The sequence below is a fragment of the Tachypleus tridentatus genome, chromosome 6, assembly GCF_004210375.1.
Source record: "Tachypleus tridentatus isolate NWPU-2018 chromosome 6, ASM421037v1, whole genome shotgun sequence".
Lineage (NCBI taxonomy): Eukaryota > Metazoa > Arthropoda > Merostomata > Xiphosura > Limulidae > Tachypleus > Tachypleus tridentatus.
The window spans coordinates 131,609,513-131,626,906 of NC_134830.1; the positions used below are offsets into that span (position 1 = coordinate 131,609,513).

Genomic DNA, 17,394 nt, shown 5'->3' on the forward strand with positions numbered 1-17,394 from the left:
TTTCACTTCATCAAGTCTGCCATATCACCATGCCTCTAGCTGCTTGTTTCCAAGGCAAGAATGTGAACTACTCCCCATACCTTTGTCTCTCATTATCTGCATCAAATTCCCCACTTCCTTTTACCTCTCCGTTCACCAAGTGGAATTTGGGAATCCTTGCTACTTCCCAGTTCTTAACTGCTGAGGTGGTGGACCATGGAGGTTTCCTCATGAGTGTCAACAACATGTCATAAAATTATTTATTTCTACACTCAGTGGAAAAGAAGGCAAAGTTGGGAACCTTCTCTCATTCTCTTTCCTACATTTTCATTCCCAGAGGTTCAGGTAGATATCATCCTGTTCCTACAGATGAAGCTGGTAGATGTCCTCTCCTCAGTAATTCTAGTTGTAGGATGTTTTTGCTTTCTTGCTTTAATATTTGAGCTCAGGAGATGTTACCCACTTCATAATACCAGTCGCAGGACATATGATTGAGCAGAAGTTTCATATCCTTCTTGTAAAGCTGGGTGCAAACACTTTCTTACCTGTTCTTGTGGTTGAGTTGAGGCTTAGACAAGAGCCTATAATTTCAGGTCTACTTCCTGTTTCCTATGGTTGACTTGGAAGTCTGTTCAAAGGTTCCTGTTTGCTCACTTCATCATCATAATTCTAGTTGTTTGGAATATAGCACTGTGTTTAGTTATGTTTATTAATTCTGATAGTATTCCACATCATAATATCAAGAAGTGGTTGTGGAACTTCATTCATACTATAAGTTTTCAACCTCGTGGGACTGGCTTGTCTCCTGTTCCTAATCATGTTCTTAATATCTAATGCCTCCTTTTCTGAAGGCTGACCATCACAGATCTTGGAGGTGATTTGTTTCTGGAACTGCTTCAGTACAGTGGGAAATCAGATCTCTCACCTTATGTATTACATATCAGATTACTAGGTTGAACAGGTACTTCCATGGTGGTTTTTCCTCCCCTTCCATTTTCCAACTCACCCAGTTAAGGACACCATATAACAATTCCTTGACCTCAAAAATGTAGAGAATTGGTGACTTGTCATAGATTTACCCATGTGAACAAACTTTAGTCATTCCTTCATTCAGAATAGGAGTTCTTTTTATTCTCTGGTGTCTGTTCTCTAATTATGAGGTGGGTATATCCTGTTGTGTAACTGGCCCTTGACAACAAACAATTCTGTCAATCAATTCCTCTCTGCACAAGAAGGGTGCAGTGTTGGACACCTATTCCACTTCCACAGTTTAGTCTATAGAGAAGTAGTCTATAAATAAATATGTTAACTGAACTTGCTATCATCTTCTGACTTATTGTCTGGCCTTTTTGTCATGATCCATTCAGAGAACTCCATTCTTATTTTCTTCCATCAGCTGACAGAGGCACTTGCATTTGGAACATCTGTTTCTACCCTCTAGGCTTTTTATTTGAAGCTCACTGCTATCACATTAAGATGAAAGAGCTTATCTTGTCTCAGAAGCTTTAATCTAATAGCAGGTGGACTATCTTGCTTAGTTCAGATCATCCACAGAGTAGTTTCCTCATCCTCTGGTGTTTTCAGTGGATTCACTTCCACTGAGACTTCCATCAACACCTGTCTTACTTTCAGACTGTAAAACTTGGCAGTAGATTATTATTTGAATCTGGATTGGCCAGTTTTTTTCTATATGCCTATTTTCCTCCTTGATTTCTTCCTATTTATACTCTTACTGTTTATAGAATAGTTTTATATACAACTTTCCATTGCTTCTCTAGCAATTCTCTATTTCTTTCTCTGGTTCTTGTAGATCTCTTCTGATACCATCCAGTTTATCTTCTAGACAAGAACCTCTGTTTAGTTTTCTGTTCTTTTACATGGCTTCCATTCAAACTGTTGGCCAGATATTCTTTGTGGCATCTTTCTCTTTAGATATATTCCATTGACTTGCAATGTGAAAATCAAGAGTTCAGTACCCCTTGGTGAACACAGCAGTTAGCCAATGTGGCTTTGTTCTAAAAAAACAAAACTTTCAGATATATTTTCTTCTTCTTCTCACTTTTGGAAACTATTCTTTGACATTCATTGTCTTAGATACCACCCAAAACTTTATCACAGGGAAAGGTCAATTTTATTCCTAGAACATTCTTACCTTCCTCCCTATTTGGACTGCCATTTGTCCTGTTTATACTGTTCCAGTATGTGGCATTGGCAGTTGACATTGTCTTTTCTTATCGAAGAGTTCCTCTTCTAATTTCTCCCCTTCCTGTATGAGACTGTGCAGGTGGCAGTGTGTGATCCTTAACTCACTTGTCTCATTATTTGGATCACATTGTGGTTTCATCTATCCCTGAGTTTCTTGTCCTCAGTTGCCATTCTAAATTCTTCACAAAGTCTCTCAAAATATTTTCCCCTTGTTTTTCTTTCTTTCCTTTTTTTCAGTCTCACAAAAACCCTTATTTGAACTTAAGAAGACTTGGCCAGTGTTCTTTCAGAAGGAACACATCTATTTCCCAAAATCTGCATTTAGTGAGGGATAACATAAAGCATTAAGACTATCTGCTCTTGCTCAGTACCCACTGTTCATATTGGGTTTTCAGCAAGACTGATACAGCAAATATATTTACTTTACCTTCCAGACTATACTTCAGGGTATAAAAATGATAATACCATGGGTGGAGTAACAAGAGAACCCTTGTTTCCTCACTCTCAAGCCAGTGAACTGATTGGCACTAAGAGGTCCCTTCAAGTCAGTGTAAGGCTCCGGTGATTACCTGAAAGTATAGTGGAGGCCAATCCCTACATTAAGGACCAGACTATTTCTTTCTGGTAGATATGCCAGCTGTATAGGACTTGTATTCTCCATGGGATGCAAGTATAAGATGTTTATCACTCCACACGTGCTTATTCTGTTAAGTATTTCATTTGAATATTTCTATAGTACTTTACAACTTGAGTAATGTTCCATACCATCCACCTTGACCTTTCAGTACTGCACAGTAGTGTTTTTTATTGGTTCTTTTTACTGTACCCTTTGCCCTATCATCTTTATTGGGTAAAGAGTTTGCAAAGGATGCAGTCTTTCAGTAAATGATGTCCCACCCCCGTAGTAAGTGACATGCTTCATCGGTTTTTGTCTTTATGATAGTGGATTTCAGAAAGGAGCTCATTTTTTACATTTATTTATGTGCATCCTCTTATAAGTGTGGGATTTCTAGCTGTTTGTTATACAGAAAAGTAGGTAACATTTTTTGAAGTTAACATTTTCTATGCACTTCTTCCCAGAGCCTTCCACTCTTCCTCCCTATGTTTGGTGTGTGTCTTTTGCTTCAAGAGTGAGCCTTTGTTGAAATGCTAGTAAGCATGGGGTTTACTACACATGGAGGATTTGTTGTGCTTCCATTGGTGGAGAGTTATATGTACTCTAATAAAGATTACATCAAAAACTGATGCAGTGTACAATAATGTGTATAGCACTAAGGGTTTTGTCAACACTTGTCACAAATACAGAAATCTTGGAAGTGGTGTGATGTTATAACAGTTTCCTCTTTGAAGAGGTATCTATCTGAAATATATTTTTTGTTGAAGAACGTTAGACCATGTGAAAGTAAAAGGTGTGTAAATTTTAATATGAAATATAAATTTATACAAGTAAAAGTTTTTGCTTCTTACATGTTTCAGGATCAGTCCATTATCAGAGTTTCTTCTTCCAACACATGGTGCCTACCTAATTTCTCTACTTTTAAAGAAAAACATTGTGATGATGGATTGTGTGATGTATTTGATTCCACTGAAAATGTGAGTTGAATTATTAAAATACAAAATTTCTAAAAGTGTTTCTTACTATTCTTAATATAATTTGGCATTAGCCTACTAATCTGGTGTTTAAGCAATGTGTTACTGTAAGTCTACCTTAAACATCTGCTTTTATCCACCACAGAAGCAACTGTGATGTATTGTGTAACACAGTGCTTGATATTAAAGTAAAATGGAAAAAATAAACTTTCCATTGGTTTCAGTAACACTTTAATGGAATATCCTAAAGTATAATTATGGAAGTTTCAAATGCTAAACCTCACTGATTTACTATTAGTCTAACAATTATACTCTAAGTTTCACACATTAACAGCATATGAAACTGTTATGTAACCATAGTTTATTAATATAGTTAATAAATCAAGTGTACCATTAGATAACACCAAACTTTAGAACTTGTCTGATCAAGAATATGTACAATATAACCTGCCCAAACGTTTCTTACATTTTAAATAGTAAAATCTATCCCCTGTTGTTCTACTAATAGCATACTTATGTGGTTTCTCAAATATCACTGTTGCTCTTGGAGGAAGAAAAAAAATCAAAATACAATATAATGAAATTCATACATATTATACTGTGTTAGTACCATACTGGACTATTTTATTTATAATTACTATTCATTACAAAAATGGCATTTTTAGTTTGAAAATTGCTATGAAAGTCATCTTGCAATGCATTGTGCACCTGCTTCAACTTCAGCACTGTACCTTTGGACTTTACTGTACTCTTGATATTGAGAAAGGTCATGTGTGCCAAATATCAACTTTTTGCCTAATGAAAACAGCCTAAACCTTTGTGGAATCCATATCAAGATGTCAGGCTGACTTTTGTGGCAGGTGTTAAATTAATTATAATGTATTTGCAAAAACTGAAAGTTTAATTAAATCTGTTATGCATATCTAAAGTATCTGTACTTTACATGAAAATAAGTCAACTGAATATATTATGAATATATTCATAATTTGACATAATAATCAATGTACACCATCAGGGAGCATGCTACTGCTGCAAAATGTAGCCAGAACGATCAGTGTACACCTTGGTAGAGCATATTAGTGTTGTGGTAAGTAGCCAGATGCAAAACAATCTGTGTACATGATGAATGAACATATTTGTGTTGGAGGAATCTGTCAGATGCAAAACAATCAGTGTGCACAACTGGAGAACATGTTGTCATTGGAGGAAGCAACCAAACGTAGAACAATCAGCATATACCATGAGTGAGCATCTTATTGTTGGAGGAAGTAAGCAGATGCAGAACAATCAGTGCACACCAGGAAAGAACATGTTGGTGTTGAAGAAAGCAGCCAGGTGTAGAACAACCTGTGTACACCATGAGAGAGTATGCTACTGCTGGAGGAATCAGACAGATGCATAACATTTATGAGGTAACCTCCAGATATCATGTTAGGTTAACCCATTACCACTAACAGAACCTCATACATTCAGTAAATTAATAAATATGTGTTGTAGACTTTTGTCCCTTGTGTTATGACAAACCTACTTTACAAAAACCTGGACACATGTATTCAAGTTTTTTAATATGAAGTAAAGTTAAATTGTTTTACAATTTTGAATATTGTAAAATTGAGTATTTAAAAATTGACATTCAAAGAGTTTACAAGGATTCTCATAACTTTCACTGAATCAGTTGTATAAATTATCGTCACAAGATCATGTGATTTTGTCATGATTGATTTGACTTGAAATGAGGAACAACTTTGGAAGGTTTTGATGAAAGAACACGCCTGGTGTTTAGTCACTCATCTTGCATGTGAGAGGTTTGATTTTGATCCTTAAATACACTCATCATTTCAGTTGTAGGGGTGGTATAATGTTCAATCAATCTCACTGTTCTTTAGTAAAAACTAGTCCAATAATGGCAGTGTGTGGTGTTCACTTGCTGTCTTTCTTATAGCCTATCACTTCAAAAGAAGAGGTGGCTAGTGTAGGTTGTCCTTCAGTATGTTTGAGCAAAATTCAAAATAAATTAAGAACTGTAGTAAAGCCTTGATTTGTTTAAAATATATCACCTTTTCATGCCTTCACATTTTTTAGCAATTAGTGTGTCCCTAAACTATTCATTCCCTTTCTTCAGGAAAATTTTCTTGCTTTTGTTAAATAAACCATAGTTGTGTATTAAATAAACTGTGCAAAACCTATTGTGTGGTTTTGCTCTAAAATCTTCAAGTAAAACATAAAAGTATCTTAAATATGAGTTTCGCATCTGATTGAATGAAGGCATAATTTGCCTACTCTACCTTATGAGTTTTCACTTAACTAAAAACAGTTTATATTTGAAACAATTTTTATTCTACATGTTTATTAATTACACTCTTGAAAAGGCATCATAACTGTTGCTTCAATTAATATAGAAGGTTTCTGCCTGATAAATTTCATAGATGAATGATTAAAAAGAAGAGTGTTAAAGTAAAGTATAAATAGGTCAAGTATATTTATTAAAATAAAGTGTGTGTGAAGAGGTAACTTTCCTTATAATTGCATAAATTATGTTAATAACATCATTGTTATAAAAATGACCATAAGTGTTAAAGCTCATCTTTAGAGAACTTTATATAGTACTATATAAACATAATGTCTATTTAAAATTTGATGCATAAAAGCTATATTAAAATTCATAATAGAGTAATCATGTTGTTATATTTGCTATTAACAGTTTATTTTTATTCTGTTCGATATTTACTAGAATGAGAACAGCCTACCTGATGGGATGTTAGAACTCCTAACAGCCCCACTTATTCAGACACATAAACCAGAATCTCAGCAGAAGGGAAAGAAGTTAACAACCAGAGCAAGGATTAGGAGATGTCTTTCTATGAAGATGGAAGAGAATGAGTCTAGAAATGAGGTAAATTTAGGCTTCAATAAAAAGTGCAATTAGTAATTACACAGTATGTTTAGATGTGTGTTAAAAGCTGTAAGCCTCATAGCCTAAGCTAGTCTTAGTGAATGTTGATCAATTACACAAGTATTTCAATGAAAATCATTGAGGAATGAGATTCATCTTTTACTTTTAACACAATATTAGGTCCATTGCCAATGGGAAAGGATTTTTATGGTTCTCTTAATTATTTCAGAATAGTAATGAAATAGTATACATGATTAATAATAAAGAAAGACACTGTTTAAAATTATCTTTATGTACAAATTGCAGTTTAATGAAAATATAGTTTCTAGAACTGCCCTTATGTCTGTTTGTTTATTCCTTATTTCTTGAACAATACTTTCTCTTATGGTCTCTCAAAGTCTCATAGTAAAAGTATGCCTTTAATGTCTTCTCCTAAGGCAAGTAAGAAGATGAACACGAATTGCATCAGTCCACCTATCCATCCACACTTCTTGTCTAGTTCTAGCCATATTCTGCCCTCATGTGTCAGTTTACCTGGACTGAAAATGGATTCCAAAAGTAATAATGACAAAAGAGAGAAAGAGCTTGTTATTACATCTGACACTCCACTGGCACTTATCCAAGAAGAAATGGACTTTTATAAAGACTTGAAGTCTACTTTTAAGCGACCAGAGCCACCCAAAGGTCTTGGAAGTCCCATCCAAAGCAAAAGAAGAAAGAGCATACCTCTTTGTGTAGGTTTCATTTCAAAATGCTTTACGGATTTACCATTAAGTTTTGCAGTTTTCTTATGTGTTTGTGCTATCAACGTTATTCTAATGGTACTGTATCTCACTTTTATTCATTTTTATTGAATATCATACCTATACACAAAAAGACATCAAAAATGTCTTTTTGGGTGAATTATTTTTCTCTTTAATGACTCTAAGTATGTTAAATATGTACTCTTTATGATATTTATATTAATATTATTGCAACAGAAACCCATTATATTATCATTTCTTAAAACCATATGACTGAAGAATTGTTTAAAAACCAATCAGTGTTCACTTCAAGTGTTTAAAGTGGATGAATGATCTGTTAATAACAATAATGTGAGTTCAGATGAAAGAATTTAACAATGCAAACAGTTTTAATGTTAAGAGAGGAATAATACTTGAGATCCTAAGTATAGTTGTATTTGATTCATCAAGATGAAATTTTCGACTAAAACATTTATTCAAACTCTTGTCATGGCATCTTTCTTGTGTTTAATTAAGTGCTTTAAAGTGCATAATAGTTCTACATAATTAAAAATACACATAACATCCGAACCACTTGTGTTATTTAAAGGATAAAGAAGAGATAGAAAAACTTCTTTTATTTAGTGAATGATCATTATTAAGTCGTTAAAACCTTGTTTTTCAAATAGTCCAAGATCTGTTCTAATATGTAGTTTCCCTGTGAGAAAAGTAAAATACAGGTAGTTAAATTTCCATCAGTTATGTTGTGCAAATGGTATTGATAATTTAACTTGTTCAGCTATTAAGTGTCTTCAGAAAGGACATATGGTCACTTATTAGGACATCTTTTACTTTAATTTTTTTTGCACCTCTTATTTAACAGGAGCCATTCATTAGAAAGCCTGTACAGAGGTCTTGTTCCGAAACTGAAGCAACCATCATAAAAGCATTAATGAAATGTAAGATGAATAAAGTCTTTACTTCAAATGATAAGCAGATAAACACAATATTAATTATTTAATACTGTATGCTATGTTACTTTCAGAGGAAATACTTTTTTATAGTCTTATTACATTAATATATGTAGTAGTTTAACAGCTTTGTGATAGGTCAAAAGTCAAAGGCCATTGAACACTAATGTAAGTGCATTCAAAATTTTATTGAACTGCTATTTTATGAATTTATGTTAGTAAGTTTGGTACCAAACTGTAGATTATAATTCAAACTTTAATATTATGTATGAGTCAATTTCCTATTTTAAAAGTAAATATTCAAAATACACATCTGAATATTGACTCTTGTGAGTATATTGAATGCAGCACTGGTTAAAAATTAGATTTTTACTATGTCAAAATACTAACTCTATAGTTTGTACTAATTAGAAACTCAAATTACCAATATTGACAAACTAGAATATAAAATAAGAATCTTGTATTTTCTCATTCTGCTAAGATATAGCTTATGTACTGAATCAAACACACAACAGCTATGTTCACCTCTTTCTATTTTTGGAAACAGTCCCTTATATACACTTCCTTCAATATATAACATGTGAGTCAACCATTCAGAATGTTCCTGTCATGGTTTTCTCAGCCATTTTAGTCTGTTAAAAGGTTGCCACTTTCTTTCGAACTAAGACATCAATGATGTGGGTTGTGTCTTTATTGTGCTTCAAATTTCAAATTTTGTGGACAAATACAACTTAGTTATCAAAGTATAGTGAAATTCTATAGTATCAATATAGTAATGTATTATTTTTACTTTATTATTTTACTGTTATATAAAACTTAAAAAAATATTTTGTTTCATAATCTCGACATGCAAAATTTTAAAAGGCTTAGCAACCTATGTCCAGCAGCAACTGAGTCAAAGTTTATAGCTAGAAGAAATAATTGTTTACTTTAATTCATTATTTATTATTCTATATTTTAAGAAAAATCAGTGTGTAATAACTTACTTCTGTATATTAATAATCTCTATACATATGTAATGTATAATAATTGAAATGTGACTATCTGTTACAAAATACTAGTCATCTACAACTTTGTGAAGTCAGTTGTATGTTATTGGACACAGTAACATAAGTGCACATGCATCATGTTAATGCAAGTCATGTAATTTTAGCCAGACATTACTGGAAGGTCAATACAATAAAAAATATAATATTATGACACTTATGTAATTTGGACTAAACATTTGTATTTTCATGTTATAATCAGTAGTCATTCTAACACTAAAAAAAGCATAATTTATATTTATTTCTTAATTATTTTTTTGGTGATTACAAAGTTGGTAAAATGGACAGATTTCATATAATTAGGGTAGAGAAAATAACACAAAATATAAAGTCTTACTGAGAAGAAACATTTGAAATGTAATTAGGAGGTTTTATGAATTACACAAATAATGTTTGACATTTTTGGGATGAAGAACAGTCTTTTTAATCATGACAGAAAATCACTTTCCACTCAGACTAGTAATGAAACAGACTCGATATTTGTAACAAACAAATCTTTAATAATACTTTAATCAAAAATCTGATTTTTTTGTATACAAAGTTTTGTAATTATCACTAAAAGTCTACCAAATTTTGTGAAGATACATATACTGCATCAAAAGTTATAATATAAATACTTAATATAGCAAATGTGTATACAAACTCTAGTATATTAAACTGAGCCCATTGCAAAAGAGTTAAACTATTATGCAATAGGAATAGAAAAACACAACAGGTTGAAGTGAGTTTTACAATATGAAGACAAAAATGTTGATAATCAATGCAGTGTGTATTTACTAAATGCACTTTTTGTTTTTGTGTGAATTATATAAACTTAAGAATTTAAAATTATGGGATCAATGGTCACTGTAAGCTTACCTTCCTTTTGTATTATACAGGTTCGTAATTACATATAACTAATTTTTCATTCTAGCGGATATGAACCCTAACTTGATTGGTGATTTTTCAAAGGTAAGTTCACATTTGTCTAAAATTATTTACATTACCAATCTTCAGAAAATACACAGATCTTTACCTTGTCATGTTAGCTAAAGTAAGCCTGTAAAGTAAAGATGTGACCACTGAAAAATGTGTTATAACTAAAAAAAATAGTGTGGTTATTTAGTATAGATGTATGCATTGAAAAATGTGCTATACCCATAAAAAAAGGTATACTTGTATAGAGGTTTACATCATTGAAAATGACTAAAACATTGAAAAGCATTTTATATCTAAGGAAAAATGTATGCTTGTGTAGTTGATATGTAAACATTGCAAGAATAACTACATTTTCATAGCTATTCCAACTGTGTTTTAAAACCAAACCATTGCTAGTGCATATATCTGTCTTAAAAGAATTCTAAAAGGTTTTTAAATCAGTCTTTCTTTTTGTATTTTTTTTTCAATGGACAGTAGACAGTACATCATAAAAATATGAATGTTTAAGATCTGTTTTTATCATTTTTCAGCCATATGCATTGCCTCTAATTGAAGGAAAACAGAGAGAATTAAAGAACATTTCTCCAGATACAGTAAGACATTTTAATCTGTTCTGTTTATTTTACATTATCGTACCTTCAGATGTAGTGATATATGATTCTACTTGTTTTATATATTGTACCGTGTACATTATCTCCAGATACAGTAAGACATTTTAGTTTGTTCTGTTTATATTACATTATCATACCTTCAGATGTAGTGAAATATGATTCTACCTGTTGTATATATTGTACCGTGTACATTATCTCCAGATACAGTAAGACATTTTAGTCTGTTCTGTTTATTTTACATTATCATACCTTCAAATGTAGTGAAATATGATTCTACCTGTTTTATATATTTACCGTGTACATTATCTCCAGATACAGTAAGACATTTTAGTCTGTCCTGTTTATTTTACATTATCATACCTTCAGATGTAGTGAAATATGATTCTACCTGTTTTATATATTGTACCGTGTACATTATCTCCAGATACAGTAAGACATTTTAGTCTGTTCTGTTTATTTTACATTATCATACCTTCAGATGTAGTGAAATATGATTCTACCTGTTGTATATATTGTACCGTGTACATTATCTCCAGATACAGTAAGACATTTTAGTCTGTCCTGTTTATTTTACATTATCATACCTTCAGATGTAGTGAAATATGATTCTACCTGTTTTATATATTGTACCGTTTATCTCCAGATACAGTAAGACATTTTAGTCTGTCCTGTTTATTTTACATTATCATACCTTCAGATGTAGTGAAATATGATTCTACCTGTTGTATATATTGTACCGTGTACATTATCTCCAGATACAGTAAGACATTTTAGTCTGTCCTGTTTATTTTACATTATCATACCTTCAGATGTAGTGAAATATGATTCTACCTGTTTTATATATTGTACCGTGTACATTATCTCCAGATACAGTAATGTATTCCAATCTGTTTTACTTATTGTGTGTTATATGTTATGATATCTCCAGATGCAGTGAAACATCATTCTAATCTGTTGCACATATTATTATCATACCTTCAGCTAGAGCTGGTACTCTACCTAGCTCTGTTTGAAACACAACTTTACACAATATTAATTGGATATAAAGAGAACCTAAACTTTAAACTTTGCAAAGTTTGTTTAACATCTTTACTATGTTAATTGATTTGTTTATTTCTTTAATTTGAACCTGTTTACTTGATTGTGGTTTCAGTTGGTGAAGCTGTTGACTGGTTGTTACAGTGACTTAATTAGTGGTTACACCATTGTCGACTGTCGATATCCATATGAATATGAAGGAGGTCACGTTATTGTAAGTTTATCAATTTTTACATCAGCATGTGGTTAGCAGCATTCACACACCAGGAAATTCCAATTAAATAGTTTTGATAGATTTTTATGATTAACTGATTTTAAAATCCTTGTTTTAAAACTGCAAGTAATCTTTTACCAGATCAATCTTGTAGATTGATGATATTCTTACTCAGAATAACCAGTATTATAAAGTTTATAAACTAATAACAACTGACAGTTTCTTTGATATCAGTTGTGCCCTCAGCTTGTGAATGAGCAACCATTCATTTGTTTGAAGGTATTTATTCATCACTGGCCATTGCTAAGATCTTAAACCAGTGTCTAGTAATCAATAGAAGCCTACCAAATGGCCTCCACAGTTTAACTTTGGAGTAGCTGAACATCTGAGATCTATTTAACTATAGGTATCAGGATAGTACAGTACTGAAAAGTAATAAATAAATGTCAAAACTGTACAATAAATAATAAAAATACACATTCTCCTATTAACATAAAAAATAAATATAATAAAAAGAGAAATTATTCACCAAATGTACTATGATGTGTTTAATGTAACTAATCCAACTTTAATTAACCCATTACAGAGCTGACAGCTAGAAGTAAGAAAAATTTTAAACCCTAAGAACTAACTGAAATGTGTAAGTGATAGTAAGATATGAGAAATACCACAATTCTAATATTACTTGAACATAGAAGTAATAAGTGGTTTATGTAACAAAGTATTTACAAACTCGTGACATAATGTTATACTATACAAGGAACTATATACAGCTTGCATTAACTGTAGTGACAAGTTACATTAACTGAAATTATACTAAAGACTATCAGCAATGTTAAATTTGCTCTATTAACTAATTTCAGTTACAATATTATAATGTATTAGTTACACTGATATGGTGTATTCACTATATTAAGTTTTGATTAGCTTATCTGTATACTGTTATTATTTAGACAACCCTATCAACTGTTGTGTTCTTAGTGGCACATTGCAATTTAGAATATTATCATTTAGTGTTAAATCAGTTTCATTTTATACAGAACCATCAACTAATTACTGTTTTAACTACTATTAACAAAAGTCCGAATGTTGAGTAATAGCTTTTATCCTAAATAGATCTGTTAGCCAATAATTGTTTAAATAAATTTGTTGATAAGATCAAACTTTCCTTTTATCAGGGTGCAAAGAATATATACACTAAACCTGGAATTGTTCAGGAGTTTTTTTCTAATGTAAAAAAGCCATCACAAAAGAACTGCAGACACATAATTGTCTTTCATTGTGAATTTTCTTCTGAAAGAGGACCTGCCTTGTAAGTGTGAATCCTTTATTAGTTTGTAGTCTATTAAACGTACAAAAGTCAGTATTGTTTAAACATTTAACATAGTTTCTAGTTAAGCACAAAACTACACAATGGGCTGTCTGTGCTCCGCCCACCACAGATATCAAAACCCAGTTTCTAGCATTGTTATGTTCACAGACATACTGCTATGCTACTTGGGAGCCAGCATTTAACATAAGCTCTTAATTTTTCTCCAGAACAGAGATTGATTTTGTAATTATATAGTACTTATAGTTTGGGTACTTAATATTATATGCATTTTAAAATTAAGTATAAAGTTTCTTCTGACAGATAACCTTCTTGATAAGTACCCTATCATATCCTCTTAATTTAGAGAACCTGCATCCTGCTAATAAGGATGTTATAAGATCTAACTAATAAATGTGTTTAATAATGACAATTGCATTACTTAGTTATTAAGCTTTAATAATATTAACTATGTCTTCTAGCTAGGTCTTCCAGGCAGGCTTTCATTTCAATGGATGGAATATTTCTAGATGTTACTGCAAAATTGAGTCCTTTGTTGAGTAGATGTATTTCTTCATTGCTTAATTTTCGATTGATCTGTTGATTACAAGGTTTGTTGGTGATTTGTCCAAAAATTAAGCAATGAAGAAATACATCAACTCAACATAGGATTCTCAACTTTGCAGTAACACCTAGAAATATTCCACCCATCAAAATGAAAGCCTGCCTGAAAGACCTAGTGAGGCTAGTGTACATTGAACACAAACTGAAAACAACGGAAAACAGTAATTCTTGTTTCTTTAGATATTTGCTGCCTGAAGCTCTTGTAGGGAATAAAAAATCTAATGAGATGTTTAGAACACTTAGCAATAAACCATAGATCAAGGAAAGTGTGTATAATTTCTTAAACAAATATTTTCACTTCTGAAGATGCACTCAAATAAAATAACATATTATTTAATGAAAATAAATTATATTAGATGTACATTTATTTTGACCAAGACTATTGTTACCAAAAATGATGATACTTAGCCTCCTGACAAAGACAGAGGTAACATAAATTTTAAAGGTAAGGTTCTAGATCGTCAGTGTATTTTTTCATGTTTTTATTATTTTTGGCCACAAATGGAGGCAACTGCAAATGGCAAAATAGAATATTAAAAGAAATATATGTTGATGTATATAATTACAGTTGAGACTGAATGGATATATAAAATTGTATTTTCTGATCAAAAGTATTTAAGAAAATGAAATTCTACAATGAAAGGAAGTATTTTTGTTTTAAAAGAGTGCATCACTACAAAGCTTTGGACATTTCACAGCCTTAAAAAGTTATCAAACTACTAATTCATATTACATTAATTTTATATAGGATACTGTTTAATAGGGTTTTGCTAAGTTTCTCACAAGTTTGTTAAGTATTCCCACTGTGGAAAGGAAAAATAAGAAGATATCAGAAACAACCCTTCCAGTGTAGAAAGGCTTAAACACACTCTTACAATTTCGAAATCTTTCATACAGAAACATTTATCTTAGATGAATTTTTGAAGTATAATATTATATAATAAAAACACACCTGTATTAGAATATTTTATTATTGTTGACCTACATAAAATTATTTGAAAATACTCAGATTACACTTTACCTTAGATAGGATTCCAGCTTACCTGGAAGTGGTGAAAAAATTCACTCAGACATTTAGACTGTTAATTCATTATCGTTATAAGTTAAAGAGAGAAACTTTTCCTGGGACTTCTAAATCTAGTTTGAATTTTACCTTCTATGAAGAAACATCAAAAAGAGGTTAGAAATTATTCAGTCTTCACTCCCATACTATGTTCATATTTTACGATAAGGGTCGCTGTCATATTTTACCAAGTAAAACATATGTGTTGTATCCTATAAAACTTAAGTTCACCATAGAAACAATATATTTTGTAAACTTTTCTGACATGTTAATATTTGGTGAATTCTTGTTAGATTTGTTCACAACAAGCATTCGACCTTGAATATCAAATTTTATTGTGCACAACTTATAAATTGTAAACTTTAAAACCTTTAGAATATTTCTAGAAATGTTTGTTTAATTAATTCTCTCAATTGATTTAGGTACAAATTTCTAAGAGAAATGGACAGACAAGCCAATAAAGAATGCTATCCCCAGTTATATCATCCAGAAATGTATATCCTTGATGGAGGTTACAAAGCTTTCTATGAGAAGCACTGGGTAAGATTTGAAAAGTTCATAGTTCAAGCATATAATACCTGCATCACTACTGTAAGATCGTTTTTGTAAGATTGTTCCACAATGTTTTTTGTTGAGTGTATTGTTTCAATGCAGTAAAAGTGATTATATAAACAGCATTTAATGTATCTTGAAGCTAATAACTTGCTGGTTCATTTATATTTTAGACCATTATTTAATGCTGAAAAACAGTAATATTGAAACTTATTTTCATTGTATGTTTATGTATTTTCAGGAATTCTGTGAACCCCAGCAGTACAAACCCATGAAACATAAAGACCACAAACATGATCTCTACCATTTTCGTGCCAAGTCTAAATCTTTGAATGAGGATTCTAAAACAAAAGTATTTGTTTCTTCAAGTTTGATATTTTGATGAAAACTATGATAATTGTACATTTTTTATGTTTATACAGTTAATAGCTATAAACAAATGTGTGTTTGTTTTCAATTTTATAAGAGGGTTATTCTTTACAATAACGATACTTATGATGTTTTATGTTAAATATCAGTATTAATTTCATTGCAATTTGAGTAAAGGGGCCTTTTCTAACCCAAGTATTAATGTTTTATAAATCAATCAACATTAAAGTATATTAACTTCATGTCAACTCAAAAAATATATTTTCAGTATCACTATATTTTCATCATTATATTTATAAGATAGGTTTTAAGCCTGAATGGTAAATGGTTGGTTAAATTTTGTTTATATTTTAATTTTTACATTCATTTTTTACTTTTTTGATTTATTTGAAGCAGCTACTAAAAGTAAGACTGCATGTTTTTACAAATTCTTTTCTCTCATAAAGTTATTTCAGTATCAATTTTGTACAATACTATTTAACATCAAATATGGAAAAGTAATAAAATACTTTTATTTGACACAATACTAGATTCATATACTTTTCCATTAAAATTATAAAAAAACATATATTATTTTCAAAGAAAGTGTAATTTATCTTTTTTTTTTTTCACAGTGCATGTTTGTTATGAGAACTGTTAGATGTTTAAATAGAAATAAATGTTTTCCTACCCAGATACCTTGTTCCTGTATGTATATTTGATATATATAGTTACCAAAATTAATTTATTCATAAAATACAGGCTTTATACACCAGATTTGTTTACTAAGTATTTTTATGAAAGATTTGTTCACAAATTTAAGTCAGAATCTCATTTTAATTTAAGAATAAAAATATTTTTACCTCTTACAGTTTTTATATTTCATTTGCATAATCTCTAGAACCCCTTTCATTAAAATAATACAAAAAGTAAGAAATAAATTTCATTTAACCTTTTTTCTCTCTAGAAAGACATTAGATTGTAACTGAAACATTACAGTTATTTATTCTAAACAGCCTCAGACCTGTAACAGTTTACAGTTATTTCTGTTTAATATTATTTTATTGCACTTTGAACCTTGTCCAACACACCAAGTAGTAATAAATCAAGCAGGAGTGTGGAGGGTCAAGGCACACAAAATATTAGGTTATATCATGGAATGCTTAACTGTTCTTTGATAGAATTTTTTTCATTTACATTTTTTTTAAATTTAAACTAATAAGTTTTAATTCTTACATTTTAATTACTTTTATTTAAAATATACAGTAATAATGAAAAATATGTATACATTAACAATAGGAAATTCAGCAT

The 17,394-nt window shown here is 30.9% G+C and overlaps 1 protein-coding gene across 4 annotated transcripts in view; it reads left to right on the forward strand.

Annotated features, from left to right (window-relative positions):
- Positions 1-16,781, forward strand: part of LOC143253672 (M-phase inducer phosphatase 2-like) — a 92,338-nt gene extending 75,557 nt beyond the window's left edge. For all 4 annotated transcript variants that reach the window (XM_076507878.1, XM_076507880.1, XM_076507881.1 and 1 more), the window contains 10 exons: positions 3,661-3,777; positions 6,506-6,667; positions 7,105-7,401; positions 8,273-8,348; positions 10,320-10,357; positions 10,855-10,917; positions 12,089-12,187; positions 13,366-13,499; positions 15,606-15,723; positions 15,977-16,781. In XM_076507878.1, coding sequence (XP_076363993.1) covers positions 3,661-3,777; positions 6,506-6,667; positions 7,105-7,401; positions 8,273-8,348; positions 10,320-10,357; positions 10,855-10,917; positions 12,089-12,187; positions 13,366-13,499; positions 15,606-15,723; positions 15,977-16,117 — 1,245 coding nt within the window. In that variant the 3' untranslated portion in view covers positions 16,118-16,781. The remainder of the gene's footprint in view (positions 1-3,660; positions 3,778-6,505; positions 6,668-7,104; positions 7,402-8,272; positions 8,349-10,319; positions 10,358-10,854; positions 10,918-12,088; positions 12,188-13,365; positions 13,500-15,605; positions 15,724-15,976) is intronic.
- Positions 16,782-17,394: the final 613 nt, after the last annotated feature.